The sequence below is a fragment of the Petaurus breviceps genome, unplaced genomic scaffold (assembly GCF_028583685.1).
Source record: "Petaurus breviceps papuanus isolate PSGF00001 unplaced genomic scaffold, PetGlider_PUasm1.0 688, whole genome shotgun sequence".
In the NCBI taxonomy this organism is placed as follows: Eukaryota; Metazoa; Chordata; class Mammalia; order Diprotodontia; family Petauridae; genus Petaurus; species Petaurus breviceps.
In genome coordinates, this window is record NW_027186457.1 from 14,211,154 (window position 1) to 14,232,524 (window position 21,371).

Consider the following 21,371-nt stretch of genomic DNA (forward strand, 5'->3'; position numbering starts at 1 on the left):
CAATAAAAATCCCAGTGATCCCTCAATTCCTCCAAAATCTCTTGCCCACTTTGATTGTCTTTTAGTAAATCACAATAAAAATCCCAGTGTCCCCTCAATCCCTCCCAAGTCTCTTGCCCCCCCCTTGATTTTCGCTTTCCCTAGCTCTGATCCAAAAGATCTGTGTGCCTAACATCTATGTGATATTTCAAAATTGACTTTGATTTCCTCCTTAAATTGGGATGCTAGGTATTGCCAATGAACTTTCCTCAGCCTTGAAATAAAACATTTGCTAACATATTTGTTTTATTTTTAGGTAATATTTTATTAGATTAAGTCAAACCAGAAAACCCCATGCTCCATCATTTTTTGAGTTTGCCTGGGATGCCCAGAAGTCAGGCTTCCACATTTCTCTGGCACTAAGCCCTTTGGGCCTCTATATACCACCATTGAAACAACAAAGGAGGTGATGCTCACTTTGGGGCATCTGCCATCTTTCCAGCTAATGTCTCAGGCTGAAGATTTGGGCAGCAAAGCCCATATTATTTCCAGACTTCTTGGACATAAAGAGAACTTTCTTTACTGGCCTTCAAAAAAACACTGAGCTAATTCCTTGAAGACTCATTATAATCAGATCATCTAAAACCAAAACTTGCATCTTGAAGTCTCAAGTGGATTTCAGGAGCAGCCAGGCCTGAGGTATCTTCATGCCTCCAAAGGCACAGGTCAGGTGGTTGAATCAAATGGCCGCCTGATTCTCATGTCCCAACAATGTGCTGCTGTGAGCTGTCCTTTGTAAGCACAGGCTGAGATTTTCTCTCTTCCCTTTCCCCCACCCTCTCCCCCCCACCCCTAGCCCTTTACTTCTTGCTTTTGGAAAGGCACGAAAGTCTATTCCCCTTCCCCCTGCCTCACACTTTTGCTGCTGTTAATCACAGATTTATGTTGGAATTGAATGGACAGGTGGCTGGACAGGGGCCTGGGCACATTCTCCTACCATGTGGACGACAACCTGTGCTTGTAGAATCTCATTAGAGAGGATACAGAAACATCCCCTTTGGAGCCAAGAAGGGATTAAAATGTAAACACTGGCAGGAAAGCTCATTCATCAGGCAAACACAGGGAGGTGGGGAAGAGATCCATCTTTTCCTTGGAAGTCTTAGTGAGGGCCTTGCTCTGAGCTGAGCTGGCAGCTCATTGAACAAAGACCAGAATTAAAAAAAAAAAAATCCTCATCTGGCCAAAGGGACCCAATGGGGATGTGAAATCAAATCAAGGTGATAGCCTCTGGAGGCGGAGTGATTGGGCCTGGCTCTCCAAAATATGATTTGGCTTCTATTAGTTGGTTACTATTTAATTTAGCAAGCATTAATTAAGCACCTTCCCTACGGATGCTGGAAAATACAAAGATAAACAGTGAAAGTAGTCCCTGCCCTCAAGGGGTTTATAGTCTCCTGGTGGAGGGGGAACTTTGCATGCACACAGATAAGTAAATACCGGCTAATTTGTCGAGTGAGAGAATAGTAACTTTTTTTTTTTTTAAAGTGAAGAGATGCTCAGGAAATGCTTTACATACAAGGTGCTCTAGGGTGCTTTGAAGGAAGCTAGGGGTTGATGAGGAAAGAGTGGATTCCAGGCCTGGAGCTGGGATGGGAGGGATAGGGGCAGCCTGGGTAAAGAGAGATAAAATGCTGGGTATTACTAAGCACTCAGCTCAGACCCTGAACTGAGTATTGTTTTCCAAGGCAATATGTGCAAATGTGTATATCCCTTTAAAAGACAAAACAAAACAAAACAAAACAAAAAATCTGCCCATCTCCTCTCCCCCTCCCCCCACACAGTCACCAACAGTTTCCACCAACTAAAAAGCTGGACCCTCAGGAACAACTGGTAAAATACCTTTGAAGCTCTCCTCCTCCTCCCCCTTTCTGCCCCCTCCTTCCTCTCCTTCTCTTCCTCCTCCTCACGCCCCCTCCCATCTCTAATTAGGAGACTCAAAGCCCCAGTCTGAGTCAAGAGCTCCAGGAGAAGCAGACCAAGCACGGACGTATCGGTGCCACCCTTGGGGATGTTAGATTATTGACCCGACCCCCCCCCCCCCCCATTCATTAATAAAAATTGCTGCTGTCAGAAATTAAATTCAGTTGTATAATATGGAGGGATGATCATAAATTCTCATTTCTTCAGGCACCAGGGGCATACACGTGACAAGATTTCGATTCTCTTCAATTTATGCCTTTAATACATTTCCCAGCGTCTCCCCAGCTCGCTCCAATCAGCTGGGCTGGTATTCCTCGGTGAAGCTCCGGCAGCATTCCTGGTAATCGCAGGCGCAAGGTTCATGCCAGTGAATTCAGCTGGGATTGACCAGGAGTGTGTTCAAGTTTGAGTCCATAGCCGCCTAATCCAAGGTCCCCCTCGTAAATGTTTTCTTTGCCCGGGGTCTTCGGAGAGGCCGTGGCGTCCTGCTCCAGCCCCGCAGGGGGGCTGGAAGGCACGGGGGCTTGCCCTTGGAAGTTCATGGCCAGCTCGTCGTGAGTCACGATGCACTCGGTGTCATCCTCTTTCAGATGATCCTGGGGGGTGGGGGAGGTTGAAAAGGCAAAGGGATTCACAGTGAAGGCAAAACATATCCCGACCCACGCCCTCACCCTACCTCCCCCAGTGCTCGAGAAAACTCAAGGGGAGTTTTCCTTCCCTATAGACCAGAATGCTTGCTGTGAGATCGACAAACTTTCCTCCTTTGGGAAGCATCTTCATTTCTCTCTCCGTGTGTAATGACTACCATTTCTACTTCCACGGTTAATAGCATATGGCATATCCTCATTAAAATGGATGCTTAAAACTCAACTTGTCAAAAAAAAACAAACGCTAGGAAGTAGGTGTAGTACCGTCCGGTGGGAGTAGGAGACCACCGATGGGAAACTTACTAGGAAACTGAACAAGTATTTATTAAATGCCTCTGGGCTAAAGTCTGTGGGAGGTGCGGGAAGTTAAAAACAAAAACAAAACTGTCCCTCTTCTCAAGAGGATTATATTCAGTCGTGTCATTAGTATAACAGATGGCTAAAGCTGCTTGGGAGGCGGTTACAATTGAGTCCACTGGACATTTTTGTCAATTGAGGGAACCATAAGATCTGAAAATACTCCCCAGCAGGAAAGGAACTTGTCTTTACAATGGATTGAAGGAGCTGAAAGGGGCAGGGGGTGGTGGTGTCCAAATGTTGACATGGATTCCCCACCTCAGGATATCACAAAATCTATGTCTCTTTATCTGTCTATCTATCTATCTATCTATCTATCTATCTATCTATCTATCTATCTATCTATCTATCTATCTATCTATCTATCTATCTAAATATCTATCTATCTATCTGTCTGTCTGTCTATCTATCTATCCATCCACACAAATGTCCATTTGTTTTGATTTTAAAAGATATATGCCATATGCCATATAGAGGATTAGGCAGTTATAAAGCTGAAAGAGTATGTCTGAACCCTAAAAAAGGCTGGGAATCACTACAGAGGAACATGGAATGAATTTAGCTTAACCAGCTCAGTATGGGGAAATTGTGAGTTCTCCCAGATGTAAGTTCCTTTGGAATAAGGAATGAAGTTGAAAATTCCCCTGCCATGGATTCTGGAAAGGTCAAATGAAATGACCTTGAGGCTAAATTCCCTGACCATCTGATTTACTTCTAATTGTACTAATTGGTTCTTGGCAATTTTACCCACTCTCTTGAGCTAAAAATTTCCAAATGCAGCAATTTATGAGGGCATAATTTTTCGTTCACATACTGTTCAAGTTTATTTTATGCCTAAAAAGTTGGTAGAATTATTATTGGCAGTATTACAAAAACGTTAAAACTCAGTCAACTCTCATATCTTAAAAGAGGCTAGAAATGCTGTTCCATACTGTTCACTCAAAAACAGTTCCCTCTGCCCCTTTCCCCCACCTATGGAACAACAACCCCTCCCCCCCTTCCACCTATGGAACAACACCCCCACACCCCAACCCCCACCCCAGTCAATCTTGGTCTTATCAGATATTCAATAAGTTTGTCATGTGTGACCATCTACTCACCCCATATGCTTTTGGACTAGTCAGCAATCTGGAAATTGGATTACACCATTCTGGTAACGTGGTTGTGAGCGGTGGGCCAGAATGAGTCAAAATTGGTTTCAGATATCTGTACAGTCTGTTAAGGAGTATTTTCCAAAATACAGCAATGGAATTTCACTAGTTTACAATAAAGAAAAACAAACAAAACAAATACAAAAAAAAAAAATCAAACCCCAAACCTTTGCATTTAAGTCAGATCAAGAATCGTTTAGTAAGCACTTACTGTATGCCAGGCATCATGCTAAGCACTTCAGATGCAAAGAAAGGCAAAAATCAGTCCCAGCTGTCAATGGGAGAAGCGAGCATCACACAACCACCCAGGTCCTCGCTCACTCTACCGCCATGAAGTTCATATTCATTTACCTTTTCCCTTTGCAATTAAAATAAGCTGATGTCAAGCCTTCTTGCTCAATGCTCTCTCCTGCCCTGTTGGTAGCATTCCATAATCATGAGGGGAAAAAAGTGAATAAATTTGGATACCATATTCAAAGAGAAATTGAAAAATATCTTAGTAAAGAGGACACTGATTACAGAGCCAAAAGGCCAGAGTTTGTGCTCTAGCTCTCCAACTGACTGTTTGTGGGTCTATTGGGCTCTTGGAAGTCTCAGTTCCCTCATCTCTAGAATGGGGATAATGATGCTTGCCTTAGGTTTTTTTGTGCAAAGCATTTCTCAAGAATTACATGGTAGTTTTGTCGTATATTTGGAAAGAACAGCAAGTTATGCATAGTAGATGTGCAATTTCATGTGCAATCATCTTTTTTACTGTACTTTGTTATGGAAATAATAAATTAAAATAAAATTAATAAAAATAATTAAATTATTTTAAATATTTAATATTTTAAATTTAAATTTGTATTATTAAACATTTTAATTTAATAATTTAATATTTAATTTAATATAAATTAAAAATAAATTAATAAAAATAGAAAAATAAAAGAATTATACTATCTGCTTGAAAGAGCTACCTTGAACAATAATGTAGATAACTGTGTTTTCTTAAAACTGTACACAAGACCTTACCATGAAATATTGAATAATTTCATAACTGGGGAGTGAACATAAGTTGTTTCTCCAAACTACTTTGTTTTCGCTGTTCAACATATTCACTTTATACTTCATATACTTCATACCTCAATGCATCTCTATTTAAAATTATGCAAATAACCTGCTAACAGACTTATCCTATTGTCTAACACCTGTCTGTCCTGTCTTTACGTTCCAGAGTACTCTATCAAGTTCAAAGAAAAGCCTGCTCACGGAGAGACATTATGTTTTGCTCTAATCTATCAATAACAATCCACCTGAGACATTCTGGCTGATTTCTCCTTTGCTGAGAGCAAAGTAGTGAAAGTATTTCACAATTAGAAAAACATGGAAAGACTTGGCATGAAGAAGGAGCCAGTTCGGAAACTTAAAATGTAACAAAAAATTAAATTAAAAAAAAGAAACTTAGGTTTTAAGCTTTATGCCGTTTGCTCTGCTTGGGGAATATGTTACCTCATTGGCTTCTTGACTGATAAATGGAGACAAGGAGAAAGAAAGCATTTAACCCACAGTGGCCCCTCTTGCCTTTCTCCATCTACATTAGGTCTCCCATCTTTAGCTGCCTTCTCCTTAACTCCTCCTGCCTGCCTTGCTGTTGGACAATGCTAGATTCTCCTCCTTCAGCATTCCTCTGGTCTGGATCGCTTGTCTTACAGAAGGAGCAATAGTGGTGGGTGGCTTCCTGGTATTGGGCACAGATGAGGTTCATACAAAGCCTAGACATATCTGGGATCTTCCTCTGGCTGAAAGTTATTGCCTCATAGATATGTCTCAAAGCAGGAGAAGCCTCACCTATAATACAAACCTGTGCCTGAGAAAGAAGAGGGGGGAAGGGAAATGCTTAGTGAATCCCCAATGGCCAAAATCCAATCTGATTCAGCAAACATTTATTTAATGTCCTACTATGTGCAATGCGCTGTGCTAGGTAGTGGGCACATCATTCTACTGAGAGGATCCTTTAAAACAAAACAAAATAACTCACTTATTTTTAAGGGAAAGAGAATCCTAGAATTTTAGTGTTAGAAGGGACCTAAGGAATCAACCAATCCAGCTCTCTGATTTTATGAGTAAATGGAGGCTCAGAGAAGGCAATTTACTTGTATAAGGTCACGGAGTTAGTGAGAGAACTGGGACTGAAGCCCAGATCTCTTCATTCTACTATATCACACTTCCTCAATAAATGATATTTTTTTAAAAAGTCTTTATATTCTCAACACCTAGAATAGTATCTTACACAGAGTAAGTACTTAATAAGTATTTGTTGAATTGAATCAAAATTAGGACCAACTCAGAGGACACTAAGGGTCAATGAGAAGGATTGAAAATTCTCTGGGTTTCCATTACTACCTGGCAAGTATACCTACAAAGCTGAAAATCTTTAATGAATTTCCATTAATTTTCATTACAGAATGTGTTTAGCTTTAATTTATGAATGAAGGAACTTAGACCCAGATACGTAATGATTGCAAATAATCTAGAAGCTCCTGTAGACTCCTGTACCATTTGCCCCTGTAATCACAATCAAGAATAATTCCAGGATTTGGTTGTACAAGATGGCACATCAGGTGTTTACATAAAGAAAAACACAGATAACCAACTTCCTAATACCTAGGATTACAATATTGTCCATTTGGGGGGGAGATCTCAAGGGTCAAACAGTCCAGCACCCTCATTTTATAGGCAAAGAAATAGGATTGGGTCGGCTAGGTGGAGCAGCGAATAGAGCACCGGTCCTGGAGTCAGGAGGTCCTGAGTTCAAATCCGGTCTCAGACACTTAACATTTACTAGCCGTGTGATCTTGGGCAAGTCACTTAACCCCAATTACCCTGCCTTCCCCCCTTCAAAAAGAAAAAGAAAAAAAATTAGGATCATGGCCAAGAATTGAGCCCAGGCCAGCTTGGTGCTTTTTAGCTTGCCATCAAAGATAAGCATCCACAGCAGGAGCTACTGGCAGATGAAAGAGAATGTTGAATCAATAATTGAATGAATTTTAAAGGTATTTACATTACACATAGTTCAAGGGTGCAGATCCAGTGATGGACTATGCATCCCCAAGAATCAGTTTGCCAATTTGGGAGAGGTTACTGGGTGATGAATTTTTCTCAGTCACAATAACTCACACAGACCAGTCACTAAGGGCTAGTCATCAACATTGGTGGAAGGAATAATGAAAATATTGATGCAAAAATACCAAGGCTAAATGCATTTTAAAGGAGTAGGATGGGGGAGGGCAAGTGCATGATTGGAGGGAGGTCAAGGAGACCAGTCATGAGAGTTTCATTCAAATGGAAGGAATTGATTTTTCTCTGAGTAACCTTTTCTGTAGATTTTTAAGCACTGGGGTTTTGAGAGCTATTTAAAAGAGAGAAGAAAGATGGTATTCATGGCTGGGAGTGAAGGAAAGGAAGGCAAATAGTTTAGACCTATGATGAAGTTTCAGATTCAGGAAAGAAGTGAGTGATGAAGGTGGGTTTTTGAATAAGAACACCATTGAGAAATCACAGGGAGAGGAAGGAGTGATTGAAAGAGCTTTTGTTCAGGAGTTCTTTGTATGTTTGGTGATTGCTTAAGGAGACTACCTGACACCCAACTGAAAAAACCAGTGCTGATTGCTAACAACAGAGATGCTTAGTAGCAAAAAGCAGTGCAGGTGGATAGAGTGCCTGGCTTAAAGTTAGGAAGACTCATCTGGTCTCAGACACTTACTGGCTGTATGACCCTGGGCAAGTCACACAGCCCTGTTTGCCTCAGTTTCCTAATCTGTAAAATGAGCTGGAGAAGGAAATGGCAAACCACGCCAGTATCTTTGCCAAGAGAGCCCCAAATGGGGTCACAAAGAGTCAGACATGACTAAAAATGACTCAAACAACAACAAAAGCAAAAAGTTACTATGGAGCAGATAAGCTAGTTTAAAAGTTGTGTTCCTTGCAGGTCTACTAGGGACTAGACCTGGTATTTTATAGGTATAGAAAACTTCCTCTAGTAATGTAGGTAAGCACCTTCTCTGTATCCTATACTCTTAGCCTAGAGCATTGAGCGGTTCATAGAATTATCCAGAGGTCACACAAGCCAGTATGTCTCAGAGGTGAGATTTGAACCCAGGTTTTCCCATAAGAGTAGGGGATTTTGGGAGATAGCCTGTTTGCCATAACATTTTTTCATAACAGGATTTTTGTTTGTTTGTTTTTTGAGGGGGTGGTGGTAGTGAGAGGGCACAGAGGTCTGTGTTCTCGCTTGAGATCCAGAAAGTACAGAAGCTGAGTGGCCTGGAAGGTCACTTCTATTATGCTTGTCTTCCTCTCTTAAGCACTACCTTATTCTGTGGGTTCTACATGTAAGCTGATCTTCCTGTTTTAGGAGGAGAGAGGCTTGAGGAATGCCTTTGTATACTCTTAACTTAATAAAAAGAATAAAGATTTTCTAGATATGATGTAGGAAATAATCCAAGAAAGAAGGAAGCCAAGGGGGAAAAATATGTTCTGGGGAAACTGAAGGAAACCAAGACCACTATGGAGACTGGTGAGTTGAAGAATGTCATTAAAATAAAAAAGAAAGAAACTCAAAGCTGCTGGAGCAATGTAACTGATTCTGCTAAAAGGTGAGCCTGGATTTATGAAGAAATAGAAGCATCCAAATTCTATAGGACAATGAGCTGATTTTTCAGGTGCTAACATATAGGAGGAAACTCACTTTTGGTCCTAGGAAGATGGACCAGTGACTGATTGATTGCTCCCTGATTAGAGGCTCTGATGAGGGCTGTATGAAGACCTGATGGGGATAACTGGGGAGAAGTACAGTCTTCTTGGTGATGAAGAGTTTGTGAAGACTTACCTGGAATGCTGATTCAGGTAGAATAGATCTCTGGTGATTCTGAGGTCCTCAATGATAAGGAAGAGGACCTATGAGCAGAAGTTATTTTTTTCATATTTTTTGCTAGTTAAATATGGCACCTTTGGAAGTGAAAGGAAGATAGGGGAAGTACATAGCTAGCTGTACAGATGGCACTGATGAATTTTTGTTTTTTTGGACTGTGGCTTAACATACTAGAATGATGGGTTCCTGGTAAGGAAAGGAGTTCACCTCATGAGGCCTAGGAAGAATGTATTTGGCAGGAAACTTTTTGAACTAATCCTGGGAACCTTAAATTGAAGTCAGAAGGAAGAAGAATGTTCAGATAAATCTATAAAAATATATGCTACGTGGAGGATGACAGAAATTAGGCCATAAAGTAAGAGTGGCTTATATTTTTATAGCACCTTACAAAGTGTTTCTGCATCTCATGTGGTGCTCATGACAATCATGTGAAGATGGGAAGTACAAAGTATTATTATCCCCATTTTACAGATGACTGAGGCGGGGAGAGATGAAGTGATTTGCCCGTGGTCACCAGAGTGTATTAAAGACTTATTTGGATCAAGAAGATTAACACAAAGGGTAAGCGCACTGCTTGAGTCAACTGGTATAATATTATTATTGGAAAGAAAATAGAACTACTCAGCTGTTAAGTTCAGTTTTCCCTTAAAGGTACAGGATTTTCAAACTGAAAGAGTGGAATGACTACAGCTGAGAGGGAATTGAAACCTGGGACAGATGAGGAGAAGAAGAGAGCTCCTAGTTAATGTAAATGAGTTCAAATCTGTGCACTCATATGAATTACATTCCGCAGGACTGAAAGAACATGTAGATATGTGTGTCAAACTATTGCTGGAAATCTTTGAGAAGTCCATGAAAAATACAAGAGATGCCAGAAGACCAGAGATAGGCAAATCTTATGTCATATGTCAATTTCAGGAAAGGTCAAAAAAAGAAAAGATTCCCCCAAACATGAGGAAGTTTTGAAGTTGATCCCTGACAAAATTCTAGAATGTATTATTAGATGATTTGTGAGTACTTAGAAACAATGAACACCAGGAACCAGCAAGAGCTAGAAACAAGTCAGTTCCAACTGACTTCTCTTTCTTTTTTTTTAAAAGGGTGATAGACTAGTGGGTTAGAAGAATGCCATAGCTAGGGATATCAGCCAGTCATTTGTCACATCTTTGTGTGGATCAGATTGAAAGATGTGAGTAGGGTGATGACAGTTGGTAGAAAGCTATGTAGCTGATGGGAGGACCGTGCTCAAAGAATGTTGGTTAATGGATAGATAGATACATCCCTGGGCACTTTTTTCTAGTGCCACCTGCTCATTCTCTCATGTGCCCTGAAGGGGTGCATGGTCCAGGAGGTGGAATAAGTTTACCCTCTTGCTTCTCACTGCCCTCAACACTCAGTTATCCCTGGAAATCTGCCCAAGTCTCTCCATCTTTACATAAACAAACAGTGCTCACTTGACCCTGACATTTACTCAAGATTTTACCTTCCATATCATTTCCTTTGCAAAGCCAGACTCCTAGAAAGAATTCATCTTCAATCCTATTTCCTTACCCACTTCTCAATCTCTTGCAATCCCACCACTCAACTGAAACAACTCACTAAAGGTCACTGACAATTTCTTAACTTTTAAATCTTATGACCTTTCTCAGGACTCTTTCTATTTGACTTCTCTCCTGTTTTCAACACTTTTGAGCTTCCTGGCCACTCTTTCTTACTTTCCATCAAATTTTACTGTCCTGGTTCTCCTCAGATCTCCCAGCAGGGTCTGTCCCTCTTCTTTCTTCTTTGCTTTTGAAAAAGTCATCCCCATTTCTGGAGTGTACCCCTTCTTTACTTCTGCCTTGGAGAATCCCAAGTTTCCTTCAAAGCACAACTCAGATGGCTCCTCATATGCTGCCATTGCTAATCTTGCCTATTATTAGTACTGTTTCCTTGTTATTATTACTTGGAAGTAGCTTTTATATCTTTTTTTATTCACTTACTCATGATTATGCTTGAGGGCAGGAACCGTTTCATTTTTGCCTTTGTAGTCTCAGCCCGAGGGCAGCTAGGTGGTGTAATGAATAGAGCTCAGGCCTAGAGTCAAGAAGACTTGAGTTCAAATTTGGTCTCAGACATTTATTACCAGCTTCATGACCCTGGGTAAGTCACTTAACCCTGTTTGCCTCAGTTTCCTCACCTATAAAATAAGCTGGAGAAGAAAATGGCAAACTACTCCTGTACCTTTGCCAAGAAAACCCTAAATGGAGTCACAAAAAGTCAGACATGACTGAAACAACTGAATGAAAATAACAAAGCCCAGCAACAAGCATAGTACTTGGCATATAGTAGACAGATAAATATTTGTTGGATTTAATTTGAACCAAATTGGGGAGAATACAAATAGTGGGCCCCTAAGTATTCCTGCCAAAATTGAAATAAAAATGCTTTTGACCTAGAAATAAATCTACAAACTTGCAATATAAATGTTCTTCTCATTAGATTCAATGACATCTTTGGTTAGGGAAGGGAAATCTCCAACTGGAGTGTCTTCTTATAGTTTTACTCCTTCCTTTTCCTTTATCTCTCAGCTTGGGAAATACACACAGGAATAAAATTAAAGATGGAGTCAGGGGAAAAAAAATATCAATGACTTTTCCTCTAGACTTGAAAAAGGGTAAGATTCAGCCTGGCTAGGGAGATGGAGATATGCTTTCCAGAATCCAACTTCTGTGTTTCTATGAAAGACAATTGATTGGCATTCCAAATTCTGCTTGTATAAAAATGAGGACAGTACAACTGAGCAGAATGTCTCCCTCTGGGACAGTTTACTATAAGGAGACACTTACAGACAAAAATCCCAACCAGCTAAAAAATGGAAGTCTGAAGCAGAATCCTGTATCGTGATGGAAGGAACAGACAACAGTCAGGGAATCTGGGTTCCACTTCTGACCACTTCATTAGTGAGATCCAAAATGTGACCCTGGATAGGTCTTCTCATTTGTCTAAGTCTCAGTTTTCTCTCCTGTAAAGTTAAGAGTTGGAAGGGGAGGAGTGATCTTTTAGGTTTAACATCCTATAAATCCCTTGAAATGTCCATTTGTTGGAATTCTTCTCTCTCACTTGTATCTTCACTTCATTTCCTCTCTTATTTACCAAAAGAAGCTGATGAAAAATCTAGTGAGAATCATCCATCCATTAATCCATCCATCCATCCATCCATCCATCCACTTGTCCAGGCATTCATTCAACATGAATTTATTAATACACTTAGTACATACAAACAAGGTAATTAAACCTCTGGCCCTGTGCATAGTTCACTCTTATGTGCTAGGTTGGATAATTTGTGGTAAATACATTCATTTTCCCAGGCTCCAGTTCTAAAACTCAAAGCAATATTTTACAGGCCTGCTGCTGTCTCTTTAATGGAACTACTCTGCCAAGTTCTTCCATCTTATTTGATGAGGAGACAGATGGGTCTCAGTCCCTTGATCCTAACGCTGTAGAAATTCAAGCTTTTCTGGGGCAGGTTGTATGAATTCACCCCTTGGGCCAGATTAATAAGCTGCTCCTGTACCTCAGCTTTTTAATGAAGGGGATAGTATGTCTATTTTGGTTATCTCTGATATTTTCTAGCAAGTCCCTTCATTCCCCTGGCCTCAGTCTCCTCATCTGCAAAATGAGGATAATATGTGCACAACCTACCTAACATTTTTCTTTTTTGAGGAAAAAGCAGTTTGCAAATCACAAAACTCTGCAACTAAACTAGATATTTTCCTGTTAAATGAAAGCATCTTAGAAAAGTCTAAAGAGGTATAGCACCTAAAGCATAAAGCAGGCTTATCTCAGTGCAGAGAGAGGTGGTGCCAGGGAAGGAGTGAGTATTGGATGAAGAAGGCATGATGGACATGTAGAAAACGACTGAGAAGCTTCATTTGGATTAAATCAACTTTAAGTACAGTGAAGGCAGAGAGCCTCCAACAGCAACAGACTTAGAAAGGGTGGTGAGTCATTCACCAGAGGAGAGAGGGCTGGTGAGCGATGAGGAAAAGTGCTCCCAGTGCCCCCTTTTCCTGTGTGTGTGTGTGTGTGTGTGTGTGTGTGTGTGTGTGCGAGCGCGAGCGAGCGGTTGAGTGCTTGAGTGTGCCTGCCCAGGGAAATATTAAGCCTAGAGGCCTATATAAACCTCTGGGGAATGCTTCTACCAGAGGTACTGAGGTGGATCTTTTTTGAGGTCCGTTAGGTGGCATTTCTAAGGAATCCAAAGCCGTCCATTACAGTTAGGAGGAGACCATATGCAGTTAACACCATTCCAGACTTACTTAACTGATGGAAGAGGTGAGGTGAATGTTCTGCAGTCTGTTAGACAAAAACAGCAGCAGCACCACCAGTAACACCTGCCACACCAGCAGCAGCAGCAGTCACATCCCTGATCCCTACAACCAGCATCTCCCCATTGCCAGAGATAAGAATTCACAGCTTTGGGATAGCTAGGTGACACTGTGAATAGAGCACTGGCCCTGCAGGCAGGAGGACCTGAGTTCAAATCCAGCCTCAGACACTTGACACACTTACTAGCTGTGTGACTTTGGGCAAGTCACTTAACCCCAATTGCCCTCCAAAAAGGAAAAAAAAAAGAAAGAAAAAAGAATTCACAGCTTTGGGAGGAAGCATGAGATTTATGGGTATGTGTGATAGGAACACTTCCCTTTGATCCCCACTACAGTATGCCCCACTGTGTAAAAGCCAGGTCTCCAGATCCTCTTCTCTACTTGAGAGGTTCCTGTATTCATATGATAGACATAAAACACAGACTGAGATAGTTTCCTTTGGACTGCTATTCTGTTGGTAATTAGTGTAGAAGACAAAAAGTGCTAGATCTTCAGAGAATCACAAAATGTTAGAGGTTACATGATCCAACACTTTTATTTTACACATAAGGAAATTGAGGCCCCTAGAGCTCCCTCAGTGGTCAGTGACCTCTAGGAAAGAAGGTGGGATAAGTACTTGGGTCTTCTGACTTTCAGTGTTCTTGTTCTCATCCTGGGCTGTTCCTTATCTAGAGACTGGACGATAGTTTACAGAGCTGGTAGAGAGTTTAGAAATCCTCTAGTCCAAGTCTCCCTCTTTCCATATCACAGATGAGGAAACTGAGGTTCCAAAAGGTCACACTGGTGTTAAGTGACAGACCTGGCATTCCAACCCAGGACCTCTGCCTCCAAACACAATGCTTTTCCCCTGCATAGGGTGATTTTCTATTACTGAGGGCAGGACTGCACTTTTTGGTGAAATGTTGTTTGAAGGATACACAGTTCTGGAGCCAGGGCTAACCCCTTCTCTACAGCTTTGCAGAGTGCTTTAACTAAGCCTGCTTGAATATTATACCTTTTAGGGTCACATCCTGGTTACAAAGTGCTCTTGCAACAGTGGGAGAGTGACAAAGGGGAACTGACCATATTGGTTTTGGTGGCTGTGGCTTTGGCTTTTACCTCCTTCCCCTCACACTAACTCTGCCTATGGAAATCCTACCCAATTCCCTCCACTCCAACCCAACTAGCATTTACTAAACATGTATGTGCTAGGTATTTAAGATACTAAGAGAAAATGAAAACTACTCCATCCTTCAAGGTCAGCTCCAAGGACGCCGTTTACTGAAAGCCTCCCTCACCTCACCAGATAGCTCCGCCTCTCAGAACACTTGAGTTGTGCTTTCCTCTGGGTTATTGTGTTTGCTTTATCTTCCCCTCCTGGCTTTCGAGCTCCCTGAGGGCAGGGACCATGCCTTATCCCTATTTATCCTTGTCTCTTCTCTGTTGTCTGGCAAAGTGCCTGGCTCATAGAATGTCTTCACACACACAAAAAAAATGCTCACTAAATGAATAAATCAGAAAAAAAATAAAAGGTTTAGTGGGTCTGCATTTATATCCATCAGATAATTTCCATGGAAACACTGCTTTCAAGATTGCTAATCCATTTGTTTTCTGGAAATCTTAATTCATCTAAGAGGTAAAATACTGCAGAAAAGGAGAAACTGTCAGTAGCAGATTTCGGTTTGGCTTTTGGGTTCTCAGGTATCTGTCTGACTGCAGTGTAGGTCCACATTTCTATGGCTAGTCTGGAATGGTTTTCACAGTCTCTGGCTGGATATCCACAGGTTGCCTTCATCCAAGGGTTAAGATTCTGAGGAACAATAGTACTGGACTGTTCTGAAACTACTGCTTTCACTTTGGGCCGGAGGAACTGCCCATTTCTCGTCCATCTAATTCCACTTGGGATATATTGGGGCATCCCAACAATCACTTAGACTGAAATGGTAGCTAAAGGCTACCCTGAGCACTCTTGGGTTTACAATATGGAAGTGTGGTTAGAGAACTGGACATGGAATTATTTAGATATAGGTTCAAATTCTGCCTTAGACACAAAGTAGCTAGGTGGACCCAGTCACATTTATTTTCCTCCTCTACATAATAGGAATAATAATAGTATAATAGTATAGGATCCTGCTGTATCCTGCTGGATGATTCTTGTGGTATTGCAATACGTCTGCAGTTTTTAGAAAATCATCCATTGTTTTTCTTCAGCCTGAATCATTTCAGGATGTTCCTGGAGTCACAGAAAGTAATAAACAAATACCTCAAAGATCCCTAGACGAAGTCCCAATGCCTGCCCACCCCATGTACTGTGTGGTTCGTTGTATTGCTCTGACTGGCTTGTAAAAAGCAAGGCTGGGGAGGGATATTTCTATATTTCTCTCAGAGGGTTTCTGCCTATTTTTGGAGCAATGCCCTGCTTGCTGGTACCAAGGTTGGCACTGGCTGATCATTTTATTACTGACACATTGATTTAATAACAAGGTTTCAATCCTGGACCATTTACATGATGAGGGACCTGATACAAGGTGGGCTTCACTCAACACAGAAAAGAGGCTGTTACTCAGGAGGCAGAGATTTTCATATTGTGCCCATGTTTTCATTTTTCACGTAACTTTAAAGCAAATCTTTTTAGTCATTTCTTCTCCCTGCCCTCCCCACTCCTGCCTTGGGTCCCTCTATACCCTTGTCAATGCCCTCTGACTTTCTTATGTTCCCCTCCTGGCAATGCCTTCATGATCCTTAAATAGAATGTGTGCTCATGGACCCCCTGAGCATGTCTTCCACATTCACAACCTTCCCAAATCCTTCCCTTTGGCCTCTTGAGTAAGACAGGCTTAAAATCCCCTCAGAACATGGCAATGTAGCTTGTTATTGTTAAAAAGTAAACCTCCCCAGGTAGATTCAAGGAGATTATTTCTGAGCAGTGAGGCTGGAACCTGTCTAAGCAGGTGCTTCCAGTAAAGAAGAGTAAGGTGGCGATGGGGAGAGGAAGATATCTTTGATACCATATGATCCATATTCTTTCCTCCCTTCACTCATATTTCTCCCTTAATCCAAGTTTTCTCTCAGAAGGTGAAATAATTAATTCATTAAACATGTATAATACATATAATATATTATATAATATATAAATCATAAATTCATTAAAACATTAATCTAATCACACAGAATTTCCTCTATTGTAACTATTTCACTACGAAGTCAATGTCCCTCCTTCCATGTCCAAGGTCCCTCCTGGCTCTGCTTTTGACTCTCCAGGATTCAACACCAGGCTTCAGTGCTAGTCTCATCTGGCAACTTCCCTCAGTGGATGGGAGGGATGGCGGAAGGAGGGGGAGGGTTCCTCACCCGGGAATACCCCTTTGTCCTGCCTGTCCTATTTCTCTTTCAGGGCCTCGGTTTTGGACAGGGGCCAGGCAAGCCAACCTTTTTTCTCCTCCCAGCTCTGCTTTGACTGTCCTGACTTTAATACTAAAACCCTAGGCCGCTGCCTTCTCTCCCTCCCCTTTTTAGCCTGTGTGTGTGCATGAGTGAGCGCATGTATGTGTATGTGTGTGTGATCTTTACCATTAGAACATAAGGTCTAGGAGGGCAGTGACTGTCCATTTGTGCCTGACATATAGTAGGTAATTAATAAATATTTATTCCCTAGCTCTGCCTCTTTTGAACTTAGCCAATAGATGTAGAAATGATGGGAAGCAAGAAGACTTGGACATTAGAGGATCTAATCTCTTCCTCTGATGCCTCAGTGTGACCTGAAGGGGATCTTGGGCTCTCCAAGGTCAGGCCAGGGTAATGTCAGCTCCATCTACAGCCCTGCCTTCCAACTTTAAATCCTATGAGGCCCAGGGAAATAGATGGAAAAGGTAACAAGGTGCGGAGCTGTTACCAAACCAAGGTCCTCCCAATCCAGCACCCTTTCCATACACTCCTCTGACTTCCATTTTTGTAAAGAAGCTTGAATATTTGGCTATTTAGATGACAAATTTCAGAAGAAAAGGCTGTTGTCCCCCAGACTTCAGTAACCTGATCCCTACATCAGGGATGTACACACAGGACTGGCTTTAGACTATTTTAGGGCAGTTTGCCAAGTGTCAGGTGGGGTACCCTAAATATCTCCCCAACATCACCACTGGTTTGTTACATAGATGACCTGAAATTCTATTCTTACTGCCCATCTATAGGTCCCATGAGCTTCATAATGGCTGATGGTATTATGATTCTTAGCTGAGGAGGATTTGCTTTTTATAAACCAAAAGGCATCATGGTAATAGAGCTTTAGACTTGAATAGAGGAAGATTTAGGTTCAAATCCCGCCCCTGATCTTTTTTATTATGGGACTATGAACAAGTTACTTAACTGACTCAGTTCCTTCATCTGTGAAATGGAGACACCTTTTGTGCCGACTTCATGGTGTTGTGAGGATCTCAGTTTCACAGAATTTTAGACTGCAAGGGTCCTCAGCAGCTGTCTAATCCAATTCATATCCCAAAGGAATTTCCATTGAAACATAATTTTAACAAGTTTGAAGATCTTCAATGGGATAATACATATGTAAAGTTTTTGAAAACAAAATAAACTCCAGACTTATTATTTAATTGGCTATTTGCCATTTTATAATTCCTTAACATTGGTTTGAACATTTCAAACCACCTTTCTTCATTGTTGTTAAGTTGTTTTTCAATCATGACTGACTCGTGTGAACCCATTTGGGATTTTCTTGGCAGAGATACTGGAATGGTTTGCCATTTCCTTCTCTAGCTCACTTTACAAATGAAGAAACTGAGGCAAATAGGATTAATCGGCTTGGCCAGGGTCACATAGCTAGTAAGTATCTGCGGTCAGATACTTTTCTACTCAGTGCCAAAACAGTTGGTTAATTCAATGAAAAAAAAATTGCCCCAACCAGTTTGTGACCACTTAAAAATTGACTAAATTTCTCTGATAGCCTCAATCTTGTAAGTTAAATTCTAATAAATACTCAAAAGCAGTCACTACAAGCACTGGAAAAAAGAAACAGATCGGTAACGTCTCTACAATAACTTATAGTCTTGGAGGGTTGCCAGGCCCTCTGGGGCTCAGGTGACTTGCTCAGAATCATTCAGGTAGTTTAGGATGTGCCAGAGACTTGAGCCCAGGCCCTCCCTCTGACTGCCTCTCTCTGTTATGTTATTTGTAAATATTAAGGCCCTATGTCTACGCTAATTTATTATTCATCTTAGAGGTGGAAGGAACCTGAGACATCACCTAACCCAATTCCCTCATTTTACCTGTAAAATAGGGGTAGCAGATCACCTGTGCCATTGTCAGGTGCTTCACAGCCTACTGGTTCCCAGGTGCCAGTAAACCAAGACTACAGGAGAAGTGTCGATCAACACCAAGGACAATTCCTTCTGCTACCTTTTCTATACAGGTGAACAAACTGAAATTTAGGGAAGAGACTTTCCTAAAGTCACACAGGTGGTAGAGCTGGGATTCAAACACAGGCCTTAAGACTCAAGATCCTGCCCTGTTTTTTTTTTTTTTTTTTTTTTTTTACCATTCCACACTCCTAGTACCTTGGTTGGCCACCAGCTCAGAAAAAAAGGCCCTGTGGAAATAGGAGACAAGATGGAGGGGTGCATAGAGTATTGCTCTTGCAGGCTGGGGGAGGGATGAATTTCTAAAAGGGCCTCTGGGGCAAAGCAAACTTCACTTACTTTATATAATTGTTCAGGGCTGGCTATTCGCATGCTGTGGTTTCTCCTGCATAAAGCTTGAAAGTTTTCTCCCCTGGAACAAGGCTAAGGGTTTTATTATCTGAGTAACACTTTCCATCGCTTCCCTTTGCCCAGAGGGGTAGAACCTCCCTGGAGGCTGAATGTCTTTGATTACTGGCTCCCCTACAAACCTGTGCTTCTCTCTTCCACTGGCACCAACCCACCCCTCTATTTTTTAATTCCATCCCCTGAAACCACTTGGGTTGATTCTTTCACTCTTGAGTTGCAAGATTAAGTGACTAAGTATTTAGATAAGATGCATTCTGTCTCAGGACAAAACAGTCTTCTATGCTAAGGGCCTGGGCCCCATTCAAGTTGGGCATAAAACTCTCATTACCAAAGTTATGTGTGCGAAAGAGAAGGGATACAGACCTAAATTCACCTTTTTCTGCACGGTTTAGTCTCTGCTGGCAAGCTCAAATAGCTCAATCCCGAGCCAGGCTGCTGAGAAGACACACTTTCTATGAAAAAAAAAAAAAAAACCTCAACAATTTTACTGGCATGAACACATCTGATCCTTCTATTAAATATCTCAAGGTGGCCAATTAGGCTGGGCCTCATCATGCCGTTATTTGCTCCTTGTAAAAATAATAAAACAGGTCCTGACAGTTCATTTTTTTCCTATTAAAAAAAAAAACCTCCACACATTATTTCCAGAGTCTTTTTTGTCTGAGAATGATCTGGCTGGATGCCAGGAGCTTCCCAGCAGCGTCAGCTGTCCCGATTGCCACAGAAAAGGCAAGGGGAGTAACGAAGTCGTTCTATAATTTCACTCTTCCAAATTAAACCTTATATTTGCCATGATTATTTACCCTTGCTTTGTTCCTGGGAGAGGAAAGCTGAGGCAAGCTCAAAGTCTATTCATTTCTTATAGTGACAGAAGTGGCAATTTCCCCCTAAAAAATAATTGTCCTTTTTTCCCCTCCCCCCCCCTTTAAATAGCCAACTTTTGCTAGTGTTTCTTTGAAGCAATGGGCACTTAAAGCCAAACCTGCTTCAGAATTTTTTCCCCCTTGATCTCTATTTGAAAGTCAGTTCAGCCTTATCGCCCTTAGGGAAAACAGAACTGATTGTTTCAGTTTAGCAGGAAAAAATTGCCAGGAGTCTTAGGTTAAAAGTTCCCACTCTGCCAACTTCTAACTGGGTCACTGAACAAATGTCCTTCCCTTTCCCTGCCTCAATTTCCTCATCTTGAAAATGGGGACTATGTGCCAATTTACAGCTCCTCCGAGAGGGCAAATGTGGAGTAAGATGAGGTGGTGGAGAACACAAGACCTGGGACCAAGTGCTACCTTTGATGCCTAGCAGCTAGGTGATCCTGGACACGTCATTTAATTGTACTCAAGCCAGCTTTGTGGTTCTAGAGGTGTCTGACTTTCTGGGACGCCATGGACCATAGCACACCAATACTGTCCATGGGGTTTTCTTAACAAAGACACTGGAGTGGTTTACCATTTCCTTCTCCAGTAATGCCAGGTTAGCAGGAGCTTAATGAAGACCTCCTGAATGGAGCTGTATTGAAATGCTCCTCTGAAGTGATCATGCCTAGAAAGGGATGCCCATCATACAAGGCTGCACCATCCTGTGACATGAAGTAACAATCGTTTTTACCCATTGAGTCTTCAGGGCTTAGGGCACATTTGACTCAATGAGGAGGTGAAAAGGCAAGCACACTCAATTTCAATTACTACAGATACTATCTAAATAGAATCTTCTTCACGTTTCTCCAAGACACAAATGAGTTCAGAATAGGTTTAAACTCTTGCACATACTTTTTGACTGATGGGTTGTTAAACCTGGGGCCAGAAGTACTAACCCCCTTTTTTTTTTCCAATGGCCTAACTAAAGGTCTTAGAGAGGAATATTTGCTGGAGGAGGTCTGCGTGCTAAACAGGATGTTTCCTTTATAACAGAGTAGCACAAGAACCAATCTGCATCATTAAAAAAAAGATTCTCACTACACTGTGCTGTTCAGTCGTTTTCTTTCCCCCAGTCATTTTTTGACTCTTCATGACCCCTTTTGGGGCTCTCTTGGCAGAGATACTGGAGTGATTTGCCATTTCTTTCTCCTGTTTATTTTACAGATGAGGAAACTGAAGCAAACAGGGTTAAGTGACTTGTCCAAGGTCACTAGTATCTGAGGCCAGATTTGAACTTGGAAAGATAAGTCTTCCTGATTCCAGGCCCCCTGTTTTACCCATTGCACCACCTAGATGCCCCTTACTACATTCTACAAA

The 21,371-nt window shown here is 41.5% G+C and overlaps 1 protein-coding gene across 2 annotated transcripts in view; it reads right to left on the minus strand.

Annotated features, from left to right (window-relative positions):
* Positions 1 to 279: 279 nt before the first annotated feature.
* Positions 280 to 21,371, minus strand: part of SLC9A9 (solute carrier family 9 member A9) — a 741,333-nt gene continuing 720,241 nt past the window's right edge. For both annotated transcript variants that reach the window (XM_069104699.1, XM_069104698.1), the window contains exons 15-16: positions 4,064 to 4,169; positions 280 to 2,555 (exon numbers count right to left, since the gene is read on the minus strand). In XM_069104699.1, the coding sequence (XP_068960800.1) occupies positions 2,319 to 2,555; positions 4,064 to 4,169 (343 nt within the window). In that variant the 3' untranslated portion in view covers positions 280 to 2,318. The remainder of the gene's footprint in view (positions 2,556 to 4,063; positions 4,170 to 21,371) is intronic.